Source organism: Hypanus sabinus, chromosome 9, assembly GCF_030144855.1.
Source record: "Hypanus sabinus isolate sHypSab1 chromosome 9, sHypSab1.hap1, whole genome shotgun sequence".
NCBI lineage: Eukaryota > Metazoa > Chordata > Chondrichthyes > Myliobatiformes > Dasyatidae > Hypanus > Hypanus sabinus.
The window spans coordinates 86,893,257-86,920,936 of record NC_082714.1 but is presented as its reverse complement, the minus strand read 5'-3'; the positions used below and the strand labels follow the sequence as shown (position 1 = coordinate 86,920,936).

General features: G+C 49.9%; 2 protein-coding genes across 7 annotated transcripts in view; one reads left to right on the top strand and one right to left on the bottom strand.

Moving 5' to 3' along the window:
- Positions 1 to 2,201: 2,201 nt before the first annotated feature.
- Positions 2,202 to 16,487, top strand: msto1 (misato mitochondrial distribution and morphology regulator 1). Its single transcript, XM_059980064.1, has 14 exons — positions 2,202 to 2,365; positions 3,024 to 3,159; positions 6,855 to 6,924; positions 7,981 to 8,056; positions 10,390 to 10,441; positions 10,522 to 10,660; positions 10,749 to 10,866; positions 11,548 to 11,682; positions 12,607 to 12,762; positions 13,258 to 13,389; positions 13,810 to 13,991; positions 15,550 to 15,654; positions 15,974 to 16,089; positions 16,223 to 16,487. The coding sequence occupies exons 1-14, from the start codon at positions 2,282 to 2,284 to the stop codon at positions 16,459 to 16,461; spliced, it is 1,740 nt and encodes a 579-aa protein (XP_059836047.1). The 5' UTR covers positions 2,202 to 2,281; the 3' UTR covers positions 16,462 to 16,487.
- A 688-nt stretch (positions 16,488 to 17,175) lies between these two features.
- Positions 17,176 to 27,680, bottom strand: part of LOC132399562 (GON-4-like protein) — a 122,102-nt gene continuing 111,597 nt past the window's right edge. For all 6 annotated transcript variants that reach the window (XM_059980057.1, XM_059980059.1, XM_059980061.1 and 3 more), the window contains 6 exons: positions 26,860 to 27,003; positions 25,093 to 25,206; positions 24,443 to 24,623; positions 22,915 to 23,260; positions 18,372 to 18,474; positions 17,176 to 17,900 (listed from right to left, as the gene is read on the bottom strand). In XM_059980057.1, the coding sequence (XP_059836040.1) occupies positions 17,760 to 17,900; positions 18,372 to 18,474; positions 22,915 to 23,260; positions 24,443 to 24,623; positions 25,093 to 25,206; positions 26,860 to 27,003 (1,029 nt within the window). In that variant the 3' untranslated portion in view covers positions 17,176 to 17,759. The remainder of the gene's footprint in view (positions 17,901 to 18,371; positions 18,475 to 22,914; positions 23,261 to 24,442; positions 24,624 to 25,092; positions 25,207 to 26,859; positions 27,004 to 27,680) is intronic.

The window sequence follows — 27,680 nt, the reverse complement described above, 5'->3', positions numbered from 1 at the left end:
TGATGGAGCTGACTGAGTCTACAACTTCTTTTCAGCCTGTGCATTGGAGCCTCCATACCAGGCAGTGATACAACCTGTCAGAAAGCTCTCCACTGTACATCTATGGAGATTTGCTGACAAACTGAATCTCCTCAAGCTCCTAATGAAATATAGCTACTGACATGCCGTCTTCACAATTGCAACAATATGTTGGGCCCAAGATACAGTACTATGCAAAAATCTAGGCACCTATATATAGCTAGGATGCCTGAGACTTTTGCATAGTACTGCAGTAATTTTATGTATTGCACTGTTCTATTGCTCCAAAAAATAACAATTTGATGATGCGTGAGTGATAATAAACCTGATTCTGATATGGGTCTCTATTGTGGACTGAGAGTGGGAAGGGGGGAGGGAGAGGAGAATCATGGTTGGGAAAAGGTGGTAGAGAGGACGGAGCAGGAAGCAACAGAGAGATGTTCTGTAATGATCAATAAACCAATTGCTTGGAATCAAATGACCTTGCCTGGTGCCAATCTCCACCCCAGCACTCCTCTGCCAACTGTCCCACACCTCTTCTGCAGTGCTCCACCTTCACCATTCCAAACATTGTTTGTTCCAACCAGATTTACAAACCCGCTCTCTGCTCCACGTTGACAAATACAGTCTTAGACACCCTGCCTGTATGTATCTGTGCCTAAGGCTTTTGCGCAGATCTTCAGAGATGTTGAAACCCAGTAACTTGAAATTGCTCACTCTTTCCACTGCTGATGAGGACTGGTGTGTGTTCCTTGACTTTCCTTTTGTAAGGTTCACAATCAATTATGTCGTCTTACTGATGTTGACTTTGAGGTGGTTCCAGTCAACTATAATCACTCCTGTATGCCTCCTCATCGCCATCTTAGTTGTGTTATTGGTAAGTTTATAGATGGAGTTTGGGTTGTCCTGCACCACACAGTCTTGGGTAGAGAGTAGGTATCCTGTGTTGATAGTTAGCAAGAAGGTGTTGTTACCAATCTACTCTGATGATGAATTTGAAACAAAAATGGGAGAAGATAATTGAGCTGTGTTAATTGTCTTCACTGACTGGAGTGTCTCTGAATTTGTAGTCTGGTGTGTGAGAGATTTTTTTCAGCCAGTTTAAATATATCTGAAACTCATCAGCCAAGGGGGCCCTGGATTTTCTGTCACAGATGCAATAGCTTTGGCTCAACAATTCCATGCAGACCACAGTGTCCACTCCCCAGGTCACCAAGTCTTTAGTGAAGCTGAATTTGTTGTATATACTGAGCTTGTTAGGTAGTATCTGTGGGAAGAACCTGTCCATGTTTTGGGTAATAAGCTCTGCTGTAGATTAACAATGCTGTAGATGGAGGCAAGTCAACAAGAATCGGGTAGGTAAAAATGAGGAGGATTGTCTTCAATCTTAATGAAAGATGGAATGGGTTTCAAGAGCATACGTTTGAAAAATCCATATGCAGGAATCTGCAGATGCTTGAATCTGGAGCAACACACAAGATGCTGAAGACATGCACTGGGTCAGGCGGCATCTGTGAAGGAGAGGCATGGATAGACTTGACCCAAAATGTTGGCTGTTCATTTTCCTCCACAGATGTCTCCTGTACTGCTGAGTTCTTGTCACACAATGTGTTGACCCTCCTGATGACACACTACAACTGATGTTCTCAGTATTAATTAATTATTTTTCTATCTGGATTGATTGTATTCTTTTGCACCCTTGTTTGTCCGTCTGTTTTTCATTGATTCCGTTGTGATGCTTTGTTCTGTGAATGCTTGCAAGTAAATTAATCTCAGGGTAGTATATGGCGAAAGAAACGTATTTTGATAATAAATTTACTTAGAATGGCTATTTGCGCATTACGACTGCGGGAACAGGAACTTTGCTTCTCCGTTTTATAGCCCGGATGTCAATTGATGTGACACAGTGGACCTTTAACCTTCCTTTCTCTCAGTACAGCCCATCGGAGATCCTGAAGCGCATGTGTTCGCGCCTGCGGGAATAGGCGGGGCTTTAGGGCACGTGATAATCTCACATCCAATCGGCCGCGAGCGGTGTCAATGAGTGACGAGCATGACAGCCAATAGAGGAGCCGAGGCGTGCAGTTATGCGCGGCTGGCTGGTGTTGCGGCACGTGATAGAAAAACATCCAATCCGTCATGAATGTTGGGTGTGAGTGACGCTCGAGTAAGCCAATGGGAATAGAGGGGCGGACGTTTGCGAGGGGTTAGCGGTCGGCGGCCTGGATCGCAGCACAGTTTAGCGTCGCCTCGGACGCCGCTGATGGGTGGTGTGGGCCGGGAGGTGCTGACGCTGCAGCTCGGCCACTACACCAACTTCGTGGGCACCCACTGGTGGAACATCCAAGTGAGTAGCAGCTCCCGGACAGGGGCCGTTACCATGGAGATTTGCCCTCCCATCGGGGGTCGGGTGGGTCGAGAAGGGCCAAGCGTCAGGGCGAGGGTGAGCTCAGAGAGGATAGATAGTGTTAGGAGGAGAGGAAAGGGTCGAGCATCAGGTGAGTTGGTAGGATTAGGGGAGGGCATCAGGGTGGTGAGGAGGTGACCAAGCCTTAAGGAGTTGTGGGCAATGAGGGATCGCAGCCAACTCGTGGGAATGAGGAGAGGGAGGAAATAGGACATTTGAAGGAGTGAGGTGGAAGAACAACCTAAATCAGGGCGGGTAGTGTGGAAGGGCTGTTGGAGAGATGAGACTAGGGCTGAGGGGGAGGCGGAAAGACCAGAATTCGCTGGGGTGGGGTTTGGAGGAGGAGGCGGTGGTGGAGGGTCCGAGGGTGGGGCTCCAAGACTTGATGGAGGCTCAAAGAAGGTGTCTCCTGTACCTGAAGTGGAGTAGGACTGAGCCACAGGAAGAGTAAAGAGAAAGAAGTGGGTATTGGAGGAGAGAGGAGCACAAGCTGGGATGGATTGAGAAAGTGAATTAGTCGTGGTCTTTACATTGATAAACGACACGCTGACCCTATCAAGAGTCCAACTGTGTGACCGATAATTCTGTCTCCATCAAGGATGCTGCCTTGTGCTATGATTCAGATCGCAGTGACACATACTCCGAGATCAACAACAATGCCCTTTTCCGTGAGGGGCAGACACTGCGAGGCCAACCCACCTACACTCCTCGCCTCATTCTCGTGGACCTCAAAGGTACGCCAGCAATCCATTTCTGCTTAACTCCCATCTGAGACAGATCTCCCAGACAGAGTGCCAATGGAGTGAGCATTGAACTTTCCGAGTACAGCCCTCTGATCAGGGCAGCCTAAGATGCCCCATCTCGAAGCCTGCAGAGAAGCAAATACCTCAGTTAATGACACAGCCTCTGGGCTGCTGTTATATTTGTTTCTGGTCACTAGTGACATCTACAATACTGGCAGTAAGGAGTGGTAATATCTTTGAGATTAATTTTAACCCTGATTTATATGACACTAATCTTGTTTTGCAGCAGTGCAGTTGAAAAATTAGCTAAAAACTGCAAACATAAACAGTGCAAAGAAAAATAATAGTGTTTATGGGTTCAGAAATCTGATGGCAGCGGGGAAGAAACTGCTTCTGAATCAGTGATTGTGGGTCTTCAAGCTCCTGTACCTCCTCCCAATATGGTAGTAACAAAAGCAGAGTTCTTATGACGGCTAAGCAGAAGGGATTCTGAAGATGTCATCGATGATGGGGAGAGTTGTGCCCATGACCACACAAAATTCTATAAAGTCCAGGGTAGTGCACACAAAATACAGGAAGAACTCTGCAGGTCAGGCAGCATCCATAGAGAAGAATAAAGAGTCAAACGTTTTGGATTGAGACCCTTTGTGCTGAAATCCATCATCAAGACAGTCCTGATGAAGAGTCTCTGCCAAAAATGTTGACTTTTTATTCCTTTCCATAGATACTGCCCGACCTGCTGAGTTCTTCTTGCATTTTGTGTGTGTTACTCAGTCATTATAATGTCAGATACACTGAACTATCATTTTTCTGGCTGTATATCCAGAAGACTGGGTGTTCAAGGGTGAAGATATATGCTGCGAGATACTGAGGAAGGGTGAGATTCCACCAGTTGTGATCAGAGATCAAGACTAGAAGGGAAGGGGCAAGAAGTTGGGGGGGGGGGTGAAAGGAGTACTCACTGGCAGATGAGAAAGGTGGGGGGGGTAGTGTTGTTCCTGTGATGGAGCTAGCTGTGTCTACAAAATTCTGGAGTCTTGATTCTGTGGATTGGTGTCTCCATATCAGATGGTGATAAACCGTACATCTGTAGCACTTTGTAAGAAACTTTGGTAATATGACAAATTTTCTCACACTCCTACCAAATTCTCTTGAGGAACTGGTTTGTGTATCTAAGTTGTGCAAATTAAGTGGAACCCTGAGCAGTCGTAATGGCCTTCACTACAAGCTTATTGGTGACTGCCTGTTGACATCACAGAAAATAATACAGCACAGGAAAAGGCCCTTTGGCCCACAACATTCTGCTGAAATCATTAAGCACCTGACAAAACGAAATCCCTCTGCCTACACAGTGCTCATATCGCTCCATTCCCGGCACATCCACGTATCTTAGAGCCTCTTAAATGCCTCTGTCACATTTGCCTCCACTACCACCCATAGCAGCCTGTTCAAGCACCCACCACTCTGTATAAATAAAACCCTTTCAACTTGCCTCTCTGTCACCTTAGGCACACACCGTTTAGCATCTGACATTCTGCCCCTGGGGAGAAAGATTTCAGCAGTCCACTCTTATCTGTGCCTCTCATAATCTTATACCTGGTCTCCCCTCAGTTCTTGCTGCTCCAGAGAAAACAAGTCAAATTTGTTATAGCTCATGCATTCTAATCCAGGCAGCCTTTCCTGTAATGGGGCAGTATTGTACTGCAGTCGTCTGACCAGTGCATTCAGTCTTTGTCACAGTGTGATCACTGGCTCTGAGATGATAAGGACAACTCCACAGAGACGTTTCCATTGCTGCCTTTGGCACTTGTATATCGCCCAGTCATTGCTGAGGACAGGGAGATTGTTGAAACAGCTTTCTTTGTTCTCCTGCGTTGGATCCATTGATTGTATCAGAACACCTACACAGTGAACACTGAGGCAGTTTGGTGCCTCTGTTTAGATACGCCTGCTGGTGCTCCTGGCATGCTTTTCTGTAGTGTTTACCAACACGACGATGATTCCCTGACTCAGTCACAAAGTTCAATAGGTACATTAACATAATGTCGTATTTGAAGGTACCTAAAAAAGTCATTATGTTCTAGGCCATGTTTGTCCTGTAAGGATTGGAAACTTTGTAATACTCTTTTCTGTGTAAATGAGAGATAGGTTGTAAGACCTTTCTTTATCCATAGTTCAAATCTTTTATCTACTCTGTTGGGAAGAAATTCGGTATCATATGTACACCATCTAAAAAGTTTTAGCATGTTATTAATTCCACGTGAATTAGCCACCTTCTGCCATACTTTTAATGTAAAATTTATCCAGCTGTTTTTAGACTTTTCCAATTGGGCTATCAATCCTTTGTCTGCTATTGAGGCCTGCAGAGGGAAACTGTCAATCAATCCAAATTCTATTTCCTTCCATCTAGCCTTATATTCCTTGTTACACCAGTATAACAGAGGGACTATCTGTGAAGCAAAAAAATAATTTCTCGAGCAAGGATGTGCCATACCTCCTTCTTCCTTCCCTAACTGTAAGGTGTTAAATCGAATTCTAGGTTTCTTTCCTTGCCAGATAAAACGGGAGATCCATTTGTCCCATTCCCTGAATTGATTATCGTCCACCTCTACAGGTAAAGCAATAGGTACATTTAATGTCAGAGAAATGTTTACAATATACATCCTGACATTCTAGTTGGGGATTGAGCTCTGCAGTGATAACCATGTTTGAACTACGTGTTCAGAGTCAGGTTTATAATTACTGACGTGTGTCGGGCAACTTGTGCAGCAGCAGCACAGTGCAAGACATTTAAAAAAATAAAATTAAGTAAATAGTGCAGAAAGAGCTGAATAGTGAGGTAGGGTTCACGGATTCACACATTTTTCAGAAATCTGATGGCAGAGGGGAAGAAGTCGATCCTAAAAGGTTGAGTGCATGTTTTTAGGCTCCTGTGCCTCCTCCCTGATGGTAGTAATGAGAAGGGTGCATGTCCTAGGTAGGGTCCTTCATGAAGGATACAGCCTTCTTGAGGCATCGCCATTTGCATATGTCTTTAATGTTGGGGAGGCCCATGGTGGAGCTTGCTGAGTTTGTAACTTCCGGATCCCATGCATTGGATCCAACACACCAGCCAGATTGCTCTCCACAGTACATCTGTAGAAATTTGGTAACATACCCAACTCCTCAAACTTGGAATGAAATATACCCACTGTTATGCCTTCTTTGTGATTTGCATCAGGATAGAATCTCAAGAGATGGGGGAATTGCTCACCCTTTTCGATGCTGGCCCCTCAATGAGGACTGGTTTATGTTCCCTCGACTTCCATCATGACAGTTGTGACTCTGTCTTCATGCATGTGCTTCTCAATGTCACAGAGTCCCTGATGTGAAAGCATATACAAGGACTGTACTGTTTGTATTTTGGTTTGGGAGGACTATATCAGGCAGGCTATATGGAAACATTGAACAGTATCCGTGGAAAGAGAAACTTCACAATTTAGTTTGGAAGGCCCTTCGTTTTGACAGCAGCACAAACCGCAGCCTCTCTCTCTACGGATGCTACCTGACCTGCTGAGTGTCTCATTTCTTTTTTTCCGGTTCTCGCGTCAACAGCTTTGTCCTTCAGGGCTCCACCATCCAGATCCTAGTGGTGCAGCTGATGGCCTACTGGGTGGAGGCTAACGGCCTTGCCTTGTGTGTTACAGGGAGTCTGAGCAGCTTGAAGCAGGAAGGAGATCTGTATGGAGTCAGCCAGGTCATGCCTGCACTAGCATGGTAAGGATTGGAGCCTGTTGGCCCTGCTGGAGCCCTGGGTTTGCTCTACAGGCCCAGGTTGCTTAAATACATCTTCCCTTTTGGGGCATAGGCCACTAAAGTCCTCTGCCCTGGGCCAGTCTTTCAAGTTGTCCCAGCTATAAACCATCTTCAAAGATCCTTCCTCTCCCAGGTCTCGGGAGTTTCTGTAGCTCTAGATCTTTACAGGATGGGATTGCTGGCTCCATGTCCAACCTCCTCCTCCTACAGCCATTCTTGGGACATTCAGAGCAGAATTTTGCTTTGGGTGAATGTTCTGTGGGCCGGCTCAGGACAGTCATTAACGGTCTCCCATTATAGGGTCAAAGAGAGGTATCAGTATGCATCACGTCACCTTCACACGGATTGGGGACGGTGTTGTTTTATAGCGCCGGCAATCGTAAGATCGGGGTCATCTCCTGCTGCTGTCTCAGGTTTGTAAGTTTTCCCTGTGACTGCGTGGGCTTTCTCGAGGTGCTTCATTTTCCTAAAGGTGTACGGGATAGGATTGGAAAATCTGAACCTGTTGGGGCTGGAAGTGTGGCGACGCTTGTGGACTGACCCCAGCACATCCTCGTACTGTGTTGGTTGTAAATGTACATGTGATAAATCTTGTTTAGATTGATGGGATGTTTGAGAATGTTATGTTCAGGGTGAGGGGCAGGTTATGTACGGGAAGAGGTGACTCCATTTGGATCATTGGTAAGCTTTTATCTGTACACCTGAGTGCGCCTCCTGTTGGGAGGCTAAGCTGTTACTTGCAAGTGGGAATCCAGTGAGCACCCCATGTTTGAAAGTAATTGTCCCTTGTCTGTGATCATACTGTTGTTGGCTCTGAGGGAACGGGGGTGTCATGACCGACTGGGAGGGAGAGCTGTGAGGGCCAGCACTTCAGCAGCTGAACAACACCTCTTATCCCGCTATCTCAGCCCCAAGACCTATCAGTGGAGGACCTTTGTGCAGCCTCTGAGGAGGACTGTGTGGTGTTGCAGTAAAAAAAAATCATTTGCCCTGTTCTATTTTCCCCTTTTAATCCAGGAACGGGAGGCTGACTGTGCACAAAGAGGATCCAGTGACAAAGAACCAGTTTCTGCAGCAACTCAACAGGCTGGGTGTAAGTGTCTTGTTTTTCACTGTTTGGCCATCAGGTGGCACCGTGAGCCCAGTGAGTCCATCGACCAGAGTTTATTTTTATTCAGAGATCCAGAGTGGGCACAGCCCCTTCCAGCCCAACAAGCCTGTGCTGCCCGGTGTGTAGTTAGAAACCAGAGCACCTAGAGGAAACCCACTGGGAGAACGTATAGACGGCTGCTGGAATTAGACTCACAATAAATGCTGCTGCTGAGGCCTCTGTTGGACAGAGCTGACCATGGATGTTGCATCCTAGATGACTAGATACACGAGCCTGGGCAGTACAATATAGAGAGTGAGCTGTTGGCCGTGTAGCAAGCTCCGCTCTCCACACATCTGATGAACCCAAAGGAACGGCAGAGGCTGACAGTTTGCACCAGAAATGTCGCAGGAGTTGCCAGTCAGTGTTGAACTCAATGTAATTCTGCCTTAGGGACTCCAACTCTAGATTTCTCCTCGGGGTTTACTCCTGAAGCCTTCCCCATGAGTGGGTATAGCTGCAAGGCAGCGAAGGTTTGAGATCAGAGTTTTCCTCCTCCCAATGAGCTGTCAGCCACGGCTGACAAGCCCCATCTACCTGAAGCGACTGGTTTTAAAGCGCCAGTAGCCCACGTTCACCCCTCTAGAAACGGTTCTGCCAGGCTCAGTAGCTAAGCCACGTGGAAAGGGCCAGAAGCCGGATGGACTTGGTTGTCAGAGGCTGTTTGAAGCGCACGTCACTGGGAGCAGTTAATAGATAGTGGGAGAAGGTCCCATTACCACCTCCAGCTACAACAACTTCAAGGATTTGGGATATAACAGTGTTAAACTAACCGCTGAACTACCATGGTTGCAACTTGGTTGTTAGCCAGTACAGTACAACTGGCACATCCATTCTTGGAGCAGTTTGTTGCATAGCTTGCAGTCAAGTGTGGAATAGTCATACCCTATATTTAAAAAACAGGCCCTTTAGCCCAAAAAGTCCATGCTACCCCTCAACTCCTCCCAGATTCTCGCATTCATCTACACACAAGGTGCAGTTAACCTACCATCCCATATGGATTGGGATGGAGGAGGAAATTGGTGTATCCTAGAGGAAAGCTGTACAGTCACACAAACTCTATGCACCGGAGGTCGGGATCGAACTCTGGTCCTGGGGCCGTGAGGAGTGACTTCTCGTTCTGCATTGCTGCTCACTCGATTACAGGGGTGTGTTAGAGCCACCTTCATGGTTCATTTGCCATGCAGGAAGCTCCTCGGTCACCCCGGCACTTACACCGTCAGCTTGTACCTCACGGTGGTCAGAGGAAGTAAGAGGCACTTTTATTCCAGCACAACCCTGGTTGCACTTCCCTGATCCATGGTTTGGGGTAGCATCGGAGGCCCTGTTAGCTGCTCAGAGTGCAGTCTCTGTATAACTCACCCAACCTGCTCCTGAGATCACCCATGTCAAGGTACAAGGATACATGGCCCAGGAATTCAGAGAAGTCAGATCTCTTCATCCAAAGAGCAGTGAACCTATGGAAATCTCTATCACAGAAGGTAGTAGAAGAGGAGTGAAATATGTTCGGGGTATTGAACTGAGTTATACAGGACTTGAAAAAACAGGGATGGCAGTGAATTTGGATGATCAGCCATAATGGTATCGTACAGTCAAATCAAGGGTATTGCCAAGTACGGTGCGGTACAGGAACAAGTGGTGGGGATTCTTGCTAATAAAGACCATAGGACGCAGGAGCAGAATTGGGTCATTTGGTGCATCGAGTTTGTTTGGCCATTCAATCATGGCTGATATAGTTTCCTTCTCAATCCCATCCCATAGCATTTGTCATCTTTGCACATCAAGAACCTATCAACCTCTGCTTTAAATATAACCAATGACAGCCTCCAGAGTTATCTGTGACAATGAACCACCCTCTGGCTAAAGAAATTCCTCCTCATCTCTGGACTATTGGAAACATCCTCTCCATGTCTACTGCATCAAGGCCTTTCAATATTCCATAGGTTTTAATGAGGTTCCCCTCTATTCGCTAAATTCCAGTGCGAACAGGCCCAGAACCATCAAATGTTGATCACGCATTAGCCCCATCATTCCTGGGATCAATCTCATGAACCTCCTGTGGAGTTTCTCCAATGCCAGCACATCCTCTGTTAGATATGTGGCCCAAAGCCCACCAACTGTGGACTAGCAGTGACAGGAGGGGTGTGCCTGTGACGTACTTTGCAGCCTCTTGCATTGGAATTGCCCTACCAGACTGTGATAAAGGGTGCTTCTATTTTCTGTGCTTCTGTACAAGGTAGATTCCTCTTCATTCATATTATGTTGTCTTTCCACAGGCTGAGGCACACAGTGAAAATGTCACCTCAACAACAGCCCAAGGAGCAGAAAGTGAGTGCCACCTGTCCTATGATATTGGTCGCTTCTCCACCTTGCCCCAATATCCACTCTGACCATGTTTATTTTGTCAGGGTCTGTGTCTGAGAGAACCTTCGACCTGACTCAGGGTGCCCAGCGCTTGGAGAACAGTGTGAGGGTCTGGTCAGACTATCTTGGGGTACACCTGCATCCAAAGACCATCTCTCTCGTCCAACAGTATAACCACGACAGGTGAGTGACAGGCGCATACGCCCTAGTAGACACAGCCTGATCCATCAGAGTGCCAAGCTGACCACGGTTTTTCCTGTAACATGCACAGCACTTCCAATCGCTTTGAAGCATTTGGGTTTGGTGAGAAGCTCCTTGGTGATCCAGTGTTCTTAGATGACTTTGAAGACCGCCTCCACTTTTACATTGAGGAATGTGACTACCTGCAGGTACCTGGGTGCATGCAGGAGGGATAGAAGGCAGATGAAACCATTCCTGCTAACAAATGCTTGGATAAGAACAGAGGAAAAGCAGTGAGATACTACTCCCTTCCATTAACTAAAAGAGAAAAACATTGTATAGAGATTATCAGGCTTCCAGGTTAATTTGGTGATATGTTCCAATAAGATCACTTCTCAGTGTTCTTTTTTCCAGTGTGAAAAGACACTATCTGTTCAGTCTTACTGGTTTTGTATTGGTGTGGACAGTTTTATATTGTATAACACTGGCCACAGTACTGGTGGGGACAGGTGGGTCGCTGTATAACACCTGGGTAAAATATTGGTGGGGTAGAATATCACTGTGTAAAACCGGGGTACAATACCAGTGGGGACAGTTCTGTTAGCTGTATAACACCAGGGTACGGTACCGGTAGGGACGGGTCTGTCACTGTATAACACCGGGGTACGGTACCGGTGGGGACGGGTCTGTCACTGTATAACACTGGGGTACAGTACCGGTGGGGACGGGTCTGTCACTGTAACACTGGGGTACGGTACTGGTGGGGATGGGTCTAATTATTCAACTTATTTGACTGATATTGCTTCAGAAGGGAGGTGTAACTCCGTTCATAACGGTGCAGGTTAGGATCCTGTTGCTTGTCACTGACGGATGGTGTGTTTCGTTACCAGGGCTTCCAGGTGCTTTGTGACCTGCAGGATGGCTTTGCTGGCCTTGCCACCAAGGTGGTGGAGCTGTTACACGATGAATATGGAGGGAAAGCCATTTTCACCTGTGGCTTTGCACCCACAAGCTACTTGGACACGGTGAGAGGAGGGCTGAGCAGAGGCACTAGTAACTGCCCCACCCACCAGGGTCCCCTAACCAAGCAATGGACTGCAACCACTCCCCTTTCCAATCTGTGCAAACCTGGCAGATTAGAGTTTGCCCTTTTGCACCTGAGCCTATCAAGCACCCACTTACTTCTACCTGTCTTATTCTCCCCACAGATTCTACCTCTCACCCACACATAAGGGGTAACTTACAGTGGCCAGTTAAACCTTGCTGACCCACACACAAAAATTAACATGTCACCCGCCTGCCATTTGGCAACAGGAAAGAAAAGACTGAAAGTCTGAAGGAAACCTGTACAAAGTACAGTCCCATAATCACGTAAATGTCAGAATATTGGAAACATATTTTTATCTGAATACGAGGAGGGTGACCGCACCAACTCAGTCCTGTAAAGGGTGACCACCGACCCGGGTCTGAGTGCACTGATCCAGCTGCTGACTGTCAGTCCCAGTGGGTAGCCAGACTCCCTCTGCATTCACTTCAATGTCACTTGGGCAATCATTGTTCGCTGGCGCCATCTTACTAACCCTATCGTGTGTGTCTTTGGAATCAGGAGCACTCGGATGAAACTCGCGCAGTCACAGGGAGAACATACAAGCTCCTTACATTTTTAACTGTTGGCACTGTAAAGCATCACACTAATAGCTAGACTACTGTCCCTCTCAGTTGATGTTGGCTTAAACTTGTGGTAAATCCAGTTTAAGTTAACCAAGGGATGATTAAGGGATATTGGAAAAAGAGTGAGATTACATTACAGCCTGTTCCTGTATAGCAGGTTTGAAGGGCTGAGTGGTCTGGTGCCTTCGTATCCTTTACTGGAGGCTCACTGTGGGGTGGGGTCATGCACTCTGCGATGCCTGGGGGTCTCTGAACACTAGCTGTGATTGGTTCTGCAGGGTTCCATGGCCACTGTGTACCGTCTGCTCAACTCCGTCATGGGTATCGTGCACCTGTCCAGCCGCAGCTCTGCCTTCTGCCCCATGTCGCTGGACAGCAGCTTCCTGAGGCGCAAGCAGATGACCCCAATCCTTTTCCCACGTGTCGTCTATGATGTGAGTATCTCCAGGCAGGAGGGGCATGGGCAGTGACCAGCGATGTGTAGCAGGGCACAAGGGTAATGATTGGGGGGGTGGTGGTGATGGAGAGGGCCACTTTTGGACAGGGTGTGTAGGTGCAGCGAAGGACAGGCTAGAGGGTGATGGTGTGATAGATTGTTACTTGCCTAGCTCGTGGCTGGTGTAAGAGGTGCTGGAGTGTGGCGCCAGCTCTCCACACATGCTAGGGATCAGCAGACTGTCAAAGCCCTGTTACGGTATGTAGCCGAGCAGCCCTTCTGTCTAAGGGAACCCACCCTCTAACACAGAATGCCATCAGACACTTGCAGTCAACATTCGGAGGAGCAGGAACAAGGATCTGGATTTGTTTCTGCACCGGATTTGGTCCCTCATCCCAGCTGGAGTCCGAGCCAGTTCCCGAGGAGTTCACACACAACGTGGCCATCCTGCTGGACCGGAAGTCTTCACTCACCTCTGCTTTTCTCCCAACAGGCATCCCTCAGTTATCACAGCAGCGCGCTGTTGGCTACAGCCTTGGAGACTCTGAGCATCCCGTACAGACTACAGTCTAACGCCCTGTCGCTTACGCAGCTGACCAACGCACTTACTGTCTCCGGCAGGAAGGTGAGACACCCCCGAGGCTTCATACGGAAGGTGGGATTCGGGGGCCATTGTGAGAGGGAGTGAGAAGTAGGTTGGGAATGTGAAGAGGAGGGGAGGGTTCACAGACCACAGTGAGTGGGTCAGTGTGGATGTGATCTGAGCCAGGCACTGGAATGCAGTAGGTGCCTCGCCAGAGGGAGGTGCAGACCCAATCCCTTGTCCCATGCTTCTTCACCAATAGATAGGGGTCCACTTACCTATAAGTGAATCAACTTGTGTTCCTGCTGTCACAGCCAGGACCCCACCTTTACCCCGCCAACCTTCGCAGGAAGGAACAAGCTATGGCTGCCTGCCTGATTATGGTCTCACTGGGATGTTCTGTGGTATTGCTGTTGGGAAGCAGCCTCCATCCTGGCACTGAACTGGGTCTGTCTCCGGCAGGTGGTCACTGCGTCTGCTGCTGTCCCCTTCGCCATGCGGAGCACCGACACTCTCCCGGACGTCTTGGCCGAACAACATGCCGCATCACCGTGGACACCACTGACCCCCTGTGGCGAGGTTAACGCTCAATGCTTCGCCCAGTCTGTGGTGTTGCGAGGAGTCAGCAGGGAGCAACAAGTTGGGTGGGTATGGGTCACCTTCTGCACAGGCTGCACCTGCTGACCCACGATGCACAAAGTCTACTCGGTCTCAGTACCTCCGGGCATCCTCGCCCAAACCTGCCGACCCACAATGCACAAAGTCTACTCGGTCTCAGTACCTCCGGGCATCCTCGCCCAAACCTGCCGACCCACAATGCACAAAGTCTACTCGGTCTCAGTACCTCCGGGCATCCTCGCCCAAACCTGCCGACCCACAATGCACAAAGTCTACTAGGTCTCAGTACCTCCGGGCATCCTCACCCAAACCTGCCGACCCACAATGCACAAAGTCTACTCGGTCTCAGTACCTCCGGGCATCCTCGCCCAAACCTGCCGACCCACGATGCACAAAGTCTACTCGGTCTCAGTACCTCCGGGCATCCTCACCCAAACCTGCCGACCCACGATGCACAAAGTCTACTCGGTCTCAGTACCTCCGGGCATCCTCGCCCAAACCTGCCGACCCACAATGCACAAAGTCTACTCGGTCTCAGTACCTCCGGGCATCCTCGCCCAAACCTGCCGACCCACAATGCACAAAGTCTACTCGGTCTCAGTACCTCTGGGCATCCTCGCCCAAACCTGCCGACCCACAATGCACAAAGTCTACTCGGTCTCAGTACCTCCGGGCATCCTCGCCCAAACCTGCCGACCCACAATGCACAAAGTCTACTCGGTCTCAGTACCTCCGGGCATCCTCACCCAAACCTGCCAACCCACCGTCGGTCAGTTCAGCTGCCAGAGACAACGATGCACAAAGTCTACTCGCTGTCCAGTCTCACACAGTATGTACTTGAGCTGTTGCTCTGCACTCGTACAGTGATCAACTTGTTCCCACGGGTACTGTGCCTGACCGTACTGTTATGTAGGGTGGTTCCATACCCCGGTGTTATAATGACAGACTGTCCCCACCAGTACCGTACCCCGGTGTTGTACAGTGACAGACCCGTCCCCACCAGTACCGTACCCCGGTGTTGTACAGTGACAGACCCGTCCCCACTGGTACCGTACCCCGATGTTGTACAGTGACAGACCCGTCCCCACTGGTACCATACACCGATGTTGTACAGTGACAGACCCATCCCCATCGGTACCGTACCCCGATGTTGTACAGTGACAGACCCGTCCCCACTGGTACCGTACCCCGATGTTGTACAGTGACAGACCCGTCCCCACTGGTACCATACACCGATGTTGTACAGTGACAGACCCATCCCCATCGGTACCGTACCCCGATGTTGTACAGTGACAGACCCGTCCCCACTGGTACCGTACCCCGATGTTGTACAGTGACAGACCCGTCCCCACTGGTACCGTACCCCGATGTTGTACAGTGACAGACCCATCCCCATCGGTACCGTACCCCGGTGTTATACAGCATCAATATTGCAACCCCCACCCCTCCCGAATATCATCATTTTGGGGGTTCCATGGCTGTGTTAATCAGTGTTAAGATTGAAATTTAGTTAGTACAGTTGTCCAGAAATTACACCATAAGAAATGTTCACATCATGAATCTGCCTGTATCTGTTTCTCTCAGTAAACTTCCACCGGGGGTGAAAGGACCCTCCATTTTACACAGCTGTCCAACAGGAGAGGAGGTCCTTGATACATTCCTGCAACACCACTTCCCAGCTGCAGTGAGGTATGTGAGTGGCAAACGCTTTTGTACACAGGAAGCAGACACAAAAAGATCAAAGATGGTAGTGGCAATAAAATGTCACCATCCAGCTGACTTTGACGTTTGAGTGAAAGGGGGTGGGGGTGTGGGTTCATTACTTTGTAATGTGAGTGGGAAGAGGTTTGGTGAATTGGGAAGTGAGCAGCAACAGGTTTGGGAATATGTAGTCCTTGGTGGATGAAAAGGGAGAGAGAATGGGAAATGGTTCTGTCCTTTGGGGATGCATACAAGGGTGTACAGTGTGATGTTGACTGGTGACCCTGTTCTCTCTCTCTCTCCCCAGAGCTGTCCATCTTGTTCAGACCCCATGTAAAGTGACTACACCGTATCCACAGATTTTCTCAGACTCCTTCAACAAATGGGGGCAGCTGGTGGGAGGTAGTCTCTCTTCGAGAAATGGTGAGTGCAATGATCCAGTCTGGCGTCGGACTGCTGCGTGTGGGGAGAGTTGGATTTACTTTGGGCTGCTCTAGAGATCGTGGGGGTTATCAGATGAGGTACCCTTGGTGAACATCCTTCTGTCTGTCCACAGCTGTGGAGAGCATCCCCGTGTTGAGTGCACTGCAGAGCACAGCCACCACCTATCATGGCCTACACGCCCTGTACCAGGAAGTCAGCCGCCTCAACCTGCAGCGATTTAGCACCTTCTTCAATGCAGGCACAGAGCTGGATGACTTCAGAGAGGCCCTCGAGGAGCTGAGGACCCTGGCCCAGTGCTACAGACTGAACTTTGAGCTGGACGATTTGGATGATGACTCTGATGAGGAATAAAGACTTGCAGTAGCGGTGACCCAGGACTGTGTCTGTGCTCCTACATGTGGTGGTGGGGGGATGTGGCATGGTGCCTCTTCCCACCCGGTATGCTCACTGGGGAGCTTGAGCTTGTGCGATGGATGTGGGCACTTTCAGACCCAAGCTGGGGACTAGAACCATGTGATTGAGGGCATTGTTCAGAGTATCAGAATTGAATCCCCACATGTGGTTACTGGTGGCAGGGATTCAGAGATCCCCACTCTGGGTGTTTAAAGGTTGCTGAGAAAGATTGTGAAAGATCACAGCCTCACTGGTGGTGTGGGGGAGAGAGAAAGATGAGAGATGGCAGGTTAGGAGTACTTGTTTCTCTTGTGTGGCGTCTGAGCAAAGAAGCTATTTTTGCAGGATTTACTGCTGATTTATCGATGAAACAACTGTAATAAAGTTACACCCTTTTGGGCTGATGTTAAACAACCATGGACAATGGCTTGCTCAACAACTGCACACTGGACAGAGCAGTGTCCCCTCGCGCACCTCCAGTTTTCACATGCTGTTGGGGAGAGTTTCACTTAACTTAACCTTCTTTACCCTACAGACTATTGTAGGGCTGTATCCCCTGGTGAGATAAACACATGGTGACTGCATCATTCACTGTATCAGCTCCCTGCAGAGGGAGTTTTTCTGTGTATAACCTGACCTAGAGTCAGCACACCATTGACAGCAGAAACCCTACAGAGGGAAAAAGATTTATTGAATTACATAGTTGTGCCCTACTACTTTTGGTGTATGTACAGTCACTATAACTTAAAATTATACAAAGGATACACTTCACATACATATTTACAGGAGACACTTGGCTGACAGTGATAAACAAACAAGACCCACCAAGGGTGGAACTGGCTCCTTCCTCTCCAGCATCTGCACTAGTCAGTGCCAGACTGTTCAGTACAGGCAGTCTTAAACCGATTGAACATTACACTTGCCACAGTCTATCGAAACCCAGACTTCACGTGCGTATTTTTTTCCCTTTACCTGGGAACACTGACAGCACCGCGACTTGGTTGCAGACTGGGCAAACTGTGATTTGAGAAGTTCCAGGGAGAAGGACAATCCACAGGAGCTGAAATGCTGTAGTCTTAGGATTCCTCTGCCACCCTACTCAGCTCAGCCTCTCCAACACCGACCAGTCTGGGTGGTTAGTGGGATTGGAGATCTTCGGGAGGGACACAACAGCACAGAAGAGAATTAAATATGCTTCATCCAACAGTCCAGGAAATCAACTCCACCCTCCCAAACAACAATGCAGAGCCACTAGCTCAGTCCTGATCTTCGTCTGAGATCAGCCAGTCTGCTTGCTGCTCGGGGTTACTGTTCGCCAGGGTGTCATCCTCCTCATCTGTGCTGGTGTCGCCCGAGGTGTGGAACAAACGCATCAGCTCCCGGAACCGCTGTGAGACCTGAAAACAAGTAGGTGCTACAGTTGGTTACCTCTGGCAAGGGCAGGAGAGGAGTCTCGGGCAGCTGAACACAGGCCAGCAGTGTGAATCATGGAGATGGTCATTCTCTTTACTTCCTCCACAAGTTACCTTCAAAGAACTCCTAATAGAATCAAACAAAACTAGCAGCACACCAGTTGTGAAAGATGCCCTTCAGCCCAGTTTACCCATGCTGCCCATGGTACCCACCCACCTGTTCCATTTTCCCCATGTCCCTCCAGTCTAGACCTGTCCAAGTGCCTTTTAATGTCACTAATGTACCATAAACCCCTCCACCTTGCCCCTCATCTCTCTTAAATCTTGCCTCTCTCCCCTTTAAACCTACACCCTCATGTTTTTGATTCCCCAGCAGTATTAACTGGTGGGAACATGTTTACCAGCTGCAGGGGGAATATTGGAATCCTCTGCCTTCAGGAAATCCCCTATCCTCACCTCCTGGGCTGACTTGCCGATCAGCCGTTGTGCCACCAAGCTGAAGGTTTCCTGGTTGGCCCCTTTCTCTTGGCAGGCGGTGAGGATTGCTCGATCTGCCTCCCTGCAACAGCACAAACAGAAAGCACAGTGACGTTCCACCAGCCAGGTTCCTGAGGTAAAAGAAGTGCTCCCAGAATGAAATTCCCTCCACACTATGCCATCACACACTTCCAGAGCCAGGCACACAGTGATGCTCCTTCTACACTGCCCTATCACACAATTTTGAGTTTTTGCGACCCTCCTGTTATCAGGATTTTATCTCTCCTTGTTTATGAATGCAGCAGCTTGCTTCATTTTCCTCTGCTCTTACAGAGGCCATCAGCTGTATAGAATAGGGACCAATAAACCAGGCCAGATAGAACTCCTCCATTTCAGGAGATCAGAGACTGCAGTTGCTGAAATTCTTCAGCCACAAGCAAACTGCTGGAAGAACTCAACAGGTCGAGCAGCAGCTGTGGAGGCAGAGGTACAGTCAACAGCTGCTGAGTGCCTCCAGCAGCTGGTTTTTGGATTGAGCTCTAACCTTAGTTCTGTGTTCCCCACTGCCCCGAGTGACCCCTCCCTTTCATCTCCTACATTTGCAATCTAGAATAGTTCAGCGCAGGAATGGGTCCTTTGGCTCACAATGTCTATATGCCAACTGTGATGCATACAGTCTATATCCCTCCATTACCAGCCATGCTTGGAGAAGAGACTAAAGAACGTGCATGGTGAGAGGGGTAAGCTCAAAGGGAGATAAAGCAGCAGACACGAGGAAATCTGCAGATGCTGGAAATTCAAACAACAACACACACAAAACGCTGGTGGAACACAGCAGGCCAGGCAGCATCTATAGGGAGAAGCACTGTCGACGTTTCGGGCCGAGACCCTTCGTCAGGACTAACCGAAAGGAGAGATAGTAAGAGATTTGAAAGTAGTGGGGGGGGGAGGGGGAAATGCGAAATGATACAAGACCGGAGAGGGTGGGATGAAGCTAAGAGCTGGAAAGGTGATTGGCGAAAGTGATACCGAGCTGGAGAAGGGAAAGGATCATGGGACGGGAGGCCTTGGGAGAAAGAAAGAAGGGGGGGGGGAGCACCAGAGGGAGATGGAGAACAGGCAAACATCTAAATATGTCAGGGATGGGGTAAGATGGGGAGGAGGGGCATTAACTGAAGTTAGAGAAGTCAATGTTCATGCCATCAGTTTGGAGGCTACCCAGCCAGTATATATGGTGGTGTTTGGATTCATTTTGACAATAGAGGAGGCCATGGATAGACATATCAGAATGGGAATGGGATGTGGAATTAAAATGTGTGGCCACTGGGAGATCCTGCTTTTTCTGGCGGACCGAGCGTAGGTGTTCAGCGAAACGGTCTCCCAATCTGCGTCCGGTCTCACCAATATATAAAAGGCCACACCGGGAACACCGGACGCAGTATACCACACCAGCCGACTCACAGGTGAAGTGTCGCCTCACCTGGAAGGACTGTCTGGGGCCCTGAATGGTGGAGAGGGAGGAAGTGTAAGGGCAGGTGTAGCACTTGTTTCGTTCACAAGGATAAGTGCCAGGAGGGAGATTGGTGGGAAGGGATGGGGGGGACGAGTGGACGAGGGAGTCGCGTAGGGAGCAATCCCTGCGAAAAGCAGAAAGGGGCGGGGGGAAGGGAAAAATGTGTTTGGTAGTGGGATCCCGTTGGAGGTGGCAGAAGTTACGGAGAATTGTATGTTGGACCTGGAGGCTGGTGGGGTGGTAGGTAAGGACAAGGGGAACCCTATCCTGAGTGGGGTGGCCGGTGGATGGGGTGAGGGCAGATGTGTGGGAAATGGGAAAGATGCATTTGAGAGCAGAGTTGATGGTGGACGAAGGGAAGCCCTTTGCTTAAAAAAGGAAGACATCTCCTTCGTCCTGGAAAGAAAAGCCTCATCCTGAGAGCAGATGCGGCGGAGACGGAGGAATTGTGAGAAGGGGGTAGCCTTTTTGCAAGAGACAGGGTGGGAAGAGGAATAGTCCAGGTAGCTGTGAGAGTCTGTAGGCTTGTAGTAGATATCAGTAGATAAGCCGTCTCCGGAGATGGAGACAGAAAGATCAAGAAAGGGGAGGGAGGTGTCGGAAATGGACCAGGTAAATTTGAGGGCAGGGTGAAAGTTGGAGGCAAAGTTAATGAAGTCAACGAGCTCAGCATGCGTGCAAGAGGCAGCGCCAATGCAGTCGTCGATGTAGTGAAGGAAAAGAGGGGGATGGATACCGTTATGGAACATGGACTGTTCCACAAAGCCAACAAAAAGGCAGGCATAACTGGGACCCATACGGGTGCCCATGGCTACACGAAGTGGGAGGAGCCAAAGGAGAAATTATTGAGAGTAAGAACTAATTCCGCTAGATGGAGGAGAGTGGTGGTAGAGGGGATTTGGTTAGGTCTGGAATCCAAAAAAAGCCGAAGAGCTTCGAGACCATCTCGGTGGGGGATGGAGGTATAGAGGGACTGGACATCCATGGTGAAAATAAGACGGAGGGGGCCAGGGAACTTAAAATCATTGAAAAAATTCAAAGCATGAGAAGTGTCACGAACATAGGTGGGAAGAGATTGAACAAGGGGGGATAAGACAGTGTCAAGGTATGCAGAAATGAGTTTGGTGGGGCAGGAGCAAGCTGAGACAATAGGTCTACCTGGACAGGCAGGTTTGTGGATCTTGGGTAGGAGGTAGAAACGGGAAGTGCGGGGTGTGGGAACTATGCGGTATGTGGCAGTGGATGGGAGATCCCCAGAGCTAATAAGGTTGGTGATGGTATTGGAGACAATGGCCTGGTGCTCCTTAGTGGGATCATGATCAAGGGGTAAATAAGAGGTGTTATCAGAGAGTTGTCGCTGTGCCTCGGCCAGGTAGAGGTCAGTACGCCAGACAACAACAGCTCCCCCCTTATCAGCAGGTTTTATAGTGAGGTTGGGATTGGTGCGGAGGGAGTGGAGAACAGAGCGTTCGGAAGGAGTGAGGTTGGAATTGGAACAGGGTGTGGTGAAGTCGAGACGGTTGATGTCCCATCGGCAATTAGCAATAAAGAGATCCAGAGCGGGGTATCCATGAAGAGGAGGAGGGTTGAGGACGGGAGAAGGAGTCATCGGTGGGGGTAGGAGAGTCCTTGTCCAAGAAGTAAGCTCGGAGACGAAGCCAGCGGAAGAAGAGTTCAGTGTTATGGTGTATGCAGAACTCGCTAAGGTGTGGGCGAAGGGGGACCAAGGTGAGGCCCTTGATGAGGACAGAGCACTCTGCCTCAGAGAGTTGAAGGTCGGAGGGAATGGTGAAGACTCGGCACGGATGAGAGATGGGATCAGAGGGGGGAGGGAGGCTGGTAGTGTCAGTGGAGAGGGAAGGGTTGGGCTGAGAGGAAGGTGGAGCCTCTTAGGGCCCAGGAGCTGACGATGGGATCTGAGGGAGAGGGGATTGCAGAGTGGTGGTGGGGCAAGGGGAGACGGGAGTCACAATCGCAGCATGTGAAGACCTGGCCTGGAGTCGCAGTCAGTGGTTGTGCTATCGCTTTGAAGCTGTCCATAGTCGTTGGAACCCGCGTTGATGGTGCTGGAGTCCGGGTTTTCAAAATCCCGTCCCATGATCCTTTCCCTTCTCCAGCTCGGTATCACTTTCGCCGATCACCTTTCCAGCTCTTAGCTTCATCCCACCCCCTCCGGTCTTGTATCATTTTGCATTTCCCCCTCCCCCCACTACTTTCAAATCTCTTACTATCTTTCCTTTCAGTTAGTCCTGACAAAAGGTCTCGGCCCAAAACGTCGACATTGCTTCTCCCTACAGATGCTGCCTGGCCTGCTGTGTTCCACCAGCATTCTGTGCGTAAAGCAGCAGACACCTGGTAAAATTTTATGGATTATAAGAGACGAAGAACATGCAACATATAAACTGCTGGATGAACTCAGCAGGTCAGGCAACATCTATGGAGGGGGATAAACAGTCAATGTTTCTGGCTGAGATGACTTCTGGCTTGCTGAATATCCCCAGCTGCTCAGGATTTTCAGCATTTGCAGGCTCTCTTGAAAGAATAGGCAGACAGGATCTTCCCCCCAGGGTTAAAATATCTAATTAGTTAAGTTTGGTACAGCATTGTGGGCCAAAGGAGCTGCTCCATTGCTGCTATACAAACATTTACAGGTTACCCCAGTTTGAAAATTAAAGATTTGGCTTTTTTTGTCATGTATCTCGAAGCTTTGAAACACACAGTGAAATACGTCAATGTCCAACACAGATCAAGGATGGGGCAGCCCACAAGTCTCGTGGCTTGTCCAGAACTTACTAACCCTAACCCGTACGGCTTTGGATTGTGGGAGGAAACTGGAGGAAATTTACTTGATTACAGGGAGAATACAGAAACTCCTTTATAGGCAGTGGTGGGAATTGAACCTGGGTTACTGGCACTGTATAGCGTTCAGCTAACGACTATGCCACTGTGCTACACTCTAGAGGGTTAACCCTCATTTTTGAGCCCTGGAGGAGATTTGAACAGCCTTACCTGGTCCACAGCACCACACGCTCACCGATGGAGTTGACGCAAGTGTTCTTGGCACAGACGGATGCAGATGCTGGCGCCGGCCCCTCTGTCTCACCGAGCCCCTGTGAACAACCGTCCCTCAGGGCCTTCTGTGCCAGGGCCATCTCCTGGCAGTTTCTATATCGTACCCGGGCCCCAGCCGAGGCAAACTTCACCGAGACACAGCTGCCCAAGGCTGAGGACAGTTCTTTCTCTCTTGGCAAAGGGGGTGAGCCCTCAGAAGGCCCCTCTTCACCTTCACTGGCCGGGCTGCAGGTCTCCTCGGGGGACCGCCCCTCCTCACTGTTGGATGGCTCCCAGCTCCAACCTGCAGGAGGGACAGTGACACAGTGAGGAGGACGGGCACTGTAGGTGGCCTGGGGCTCATCCCACCCCTACACAACCAACACTGATATTTCCACATGTCTGCACTTGCTTCCCACCCACCAGGCCCCCTCCTCCCACACTTCCCTGCCATAACTAAATTAAACAACTTAGTGATTCTGGAGCACAACAGGTACAAACCCAGCACCAGCAGAATTCCGGTTACCAGTTGACGTCAGTGGGTGGAACAGACCCTGAGAATGCTGTTTTCTAGAGGCACCACACCCTCAGGTGCCTCCGTGCAGCTGCTTTGCTGTGTGAGGCTTCACGGTCCGCCGCTCCCAAGCTGAGCTGGGGAGTCTTCCCCCGGAGCCCGAATACCCTGGCAAACCCACAGGCAGGGTGTGACACAAAACCCTGACCTATCAGCTGTCACCTGCACAGAGGGGAGTGCTCCCAGCTCCAACCTGCAGGAGTGCCAGGACAGAGTACGGAGGGGACTTACCAGGATGTCACTATTACGTGGACTGAAAGTGGTTGAGCAGGTTGGGACTCTCTCTGTTCATTGGAGTGTAGAACGAGGGGTGGTCTTGCAAAGGTGTACAAAATCATGGGGGACATTGACAGGGTTAGAGAATGAAGAACGGCATAACAAGCAGGCATAACTTTGTGACATATAGGAGGGATGTCAGGGGCAAGTGTTTTTTTACACAGACTGGTGGATGTGTAAAACAGGCTGCCAGGGATGGTGGTAGAGGCAGATACATTAGGGACATTTAAATAGGCATATGGATGAAAGAAAAATAGAGGCTGTGTGGGAGGGAAGGGCTAGGTTATAAGGTTGGCCTGTACTAGAGAGAATATTTGTTAAGATGAGCAGGGTGAAATTTAACAGGAACTTGAGAAACAACTTCTTCACGCAGAAGGTGGCTGATATATGGAACGAGCTATCAGAGGAAGTGGTTGAGGCAGGTACATTAACAACATTTAAAAGGTACTTGGACAGGAAAAGTTTTGAGGGATGTGGATCAAAACCAAACAAGTGGAAGTAACTCACGGGGTATGAATGTACCAGTCAGGCTGAAGATGAGGGAGCTCTAAAATAGAGAGAAGAGAACCAGCTGCTCCCACTGGGATGGAAACCAGTCTCCCTGTCCAGCCCAGCTGACCACAGGCACTCACTAACCTGTAGTGGGTGCCGACCGCCGCTCCCCACTGCTGGCCACTCGCATCTCCTCCCTCCTTTCTTGGTCTTCCTCCACAGCGTCGCCACCTTTTCCAGAATCCTTCAGTGCAGGCTGGGGGCTCCAGTCATCTGGAACACTGGTGCTCACTGAGTCTTTGCCCTTCGCCTTGTGCTCCAAAGCCTGGGTGGGCAAATTGAGGGGGTTGGAAGAAGCAGAGGTCAAAATGTTGAGCAGGGTAGAGTGTTAAAGGGTGGGTGGGTGGTCCAACTGGACACTGGAGAGGAGGCAGGGACCAGCTTCTCACATCTGACCCTCCTCTCATCTGGGACCCCGGAATGTTCTACTCCTCTGAACTGCCTAATGCCTTGCCTCCCCCCATCCCATCACCCTCCCCAACTCCTCAGCCCGCTCTGACCCCTCACCCTCCCTCCATTCTCTCAGTGTATAATTAAGCCATTAACAAATTAACAATGCTCAGTCTCTTCAATTCAGCCATATATGCTGAAATGGACTTCCTTTTGATTCTGCTTATGAATCCTAAAGTGTTAACGCCACTCTTCGCCCTACGCTCCTTGACCCCTCCCATCCCCTTTCTCTGACTGCACACACATCTGTCTCCCCACCCCTCAACCCACTGGCCCCCCGATACCTTCTCATGTGAGTGCCCCTCCCTCCGCCGCTTGCTCCTGGGAGGTGGGGCCATTTTCTGCAGCTCCTCTTCCTCCTCCAGATCCGGGAGAACAACTTCTTCGAACCCATCGAACTGCAGGCACAGGGGAGACAAATGAGTGGGGTTCACAGCGCCCACACCCCACCCAGCAGTGGTGGTGGTGGGGGGGAGAGCACATTGTAGCACTCACCATGGACATCCACACAGCAGTGACCATCTCCAAATCCACTGATTCCTGGGTTGCGTTCCACATACAATCCCCACACTTGGCACGCACACACACACACACACACCCTCCCCACCATCCCAGAGCCAGTCAAAAATCAGTGCCTGCTGCAGAGACCACCCCCAGGTCCCTGTCCAGCTTGAGTGTGGTAACAGAGGTAGCCATGGTGGTAAAGGTGCGTGTGGCGTGCCCTTCTTCGTCACTGAGGAAGCCATGTTGCAACCCTATAAAAACTTGGAGTTTTGTATACTCAGCCCATTACAGTCAGGATTTGGAGGCTCTGGGGAGGTTCACCAGGATGCTGTCAGGATTAGAGGGAATGAGCTGCAAGGAGAGGTTGGACAAAAAAAAGTCTTTCTCTGGAGCATCAGAGGCGTGAATAAGGTAGAAGTCAGAGACTTTGTCGTAGAAATATCAACACCTAGACGTTTAAAAGGCATTCAGACAGACACATTAATATACAGGGATCGCACGAAAACTGCACGGGGGGATAAAAGGTTTAGTTTAACTTGGCATCATTGTGGGCTGAATGGCCTGTTCTTGCAGTGGGGCATCCAGATCAGAAGAGGCAATTTCAGATAGGGACACCAGAAGCCGCAAATATCCTCAGGTCAATCACCAGGGAATTAATGCGGATCCACCGGATCAGTTTTCCGGTTGTAAGGAAAGACTGGAGTGGCTGGGCTTGCAATCCCTGGAGTGGTGACTGGGAGGAAGGAGGTAGACAGGATTGTGGGGGGTGGCAAAATGAATTTCCCCATGGCATGGACAGAGGTCAAAGTGACCAGGAGGAGGTTTGGAGGGGGAGTTTACTCATTCAAAAGCTGGCGAGTGCTTGCAACTCATAGCTGAAAGTGGCAGGGGCTCTCCCAACATTTAGAGAAGCACTTGAATGGAAGTGGTGAAGCTCCTACCCAATGTGCTGAAGGGCCTGTATCTACAATTCCAGGAGAAGCAAAAACACCTTGCACAGATTTCGGTGGACATTCCTGCCCCTGAAGACACTCACAGGGAAACTTCCCCAGAAGCAGCATTTTCCCTCAAGGTTTCAGATTTGTTCATGGAGAGGGTGTACAGAGGATCTCACCTGCACAGTGGGGTCTCCAACACAGGGCAGGGGAGGCTGAAAGGAGCATACCCCCCACCCCTTCCCAGACACCCCCTGGATAATCAGGAGTGGGGGAGACTCAATACTGGTTTACAGCCGAGGGCCCTCAATACACGGGAGCCCAGACTCCAACTCAGTCCCTCCCCAAGCTACTGCTGGTTTCCGGGGGGTAACCATTCAGCAGTTGGGGTTGGGGGAAACTCTCAGCACAGATGTTCCTGCAGCTTCTGTTGGGACTAGAAACCCCAGATGGGCTGAATGGTCCAGTTACTCTACCAGGCTGTCAGCATTGCAAAGAAACCCAAAGCCCGATAATAGGTGTCCCTCACCCGAGGGGGTGCACACTCCCAATCTGTCAGCCCCACCTCATTCCATCATCGGGAAGGTAGGCCACCTGGGCCCTAGGGCTCACCTCGTACTCCTTGTCCTCAGTCCAGTTGACCTCCTCGAAGTCATTCAACCGACTGGCAGGGGGCCGCAGCTGATCGAAGAAGAGTGAGAACTCATCCTGCAGGTGGTGGTGGCCCTTCAGCAGCTGCCAGACCTGCACCTTCAACTTCCAGGGAAAGGGACAAGTCAGGAGAGGACATGGGAGCAACAACAGCACGTGTTAGATAAAAACAATACTCAGGATGTCCAAATGCTCCCGAGGTCTAAGCTCCCTCCACACTGTCCCATCACACACTCCCGGGGTCAGACACAGAGTGAAGCTCCTTCCACACCGTCCCATCACATACTCCCGGGGTCAGACACAGAGTGAAACTCCCTCTACACTGTCCCATCACACACTCCCGGGGTCAGACACAAAGTGAAGCTCCCTCCACACTGTCCCATCACACTCTCCCGGGGTCAGACACAAAGTGAAGCTCCTTCTATACTGTCCCATCACACACTCCCATGGTCAGACACAGAGTGAAGCTCCCTCTATACTGTCCCATCACACTCTCCCGGGGTCAGACACACAGTGAAGCTCCCTCTATACTGTCCCATCACACTCTCCCGGGGTCAGACACACAGTGAAGCTCCCTCTACACTGTCCCATCACACACTCCCGGGGTCAGACACAGAGTGAAGCTCCCTCTATACTATCCCATCACACACTCCTGGGGTCAGACACAGAGTGAAACTCCCTCCACACCGTCCCTTCACACACTCCCGGGGTCAGACACAGAGTGAAGCTCCCTCCACACCGTCCCATCACACACTCCCGGGGTCAGACACAGAGTGAAGCTC

Bases quoted from the DNA above. Each gene is read 5' to 3' on its own strand.
- msto1 (XM_059980064.1), top strand. From the start codon at position 2,282: ATGGGTGGTGTGGGCCGGGAGGTGCTGACGCTGCAGCTCGGCCACTAC. The intron at 2,366-3,023 runs GTGAGTAGCAGC...GTCTCCATCAAG, and splicing joins CCCACTGGTGGAACATCCAA to GATGCTGCCTTGTGCTATGA. The intron at 3,160-6,854 runs GTACGCCAGCAA...TGTGTGTTACAG, and splicing joins CATTCTCGTGGACCTCAAAG to GGAGTCTGAGCAGCTTGAAG.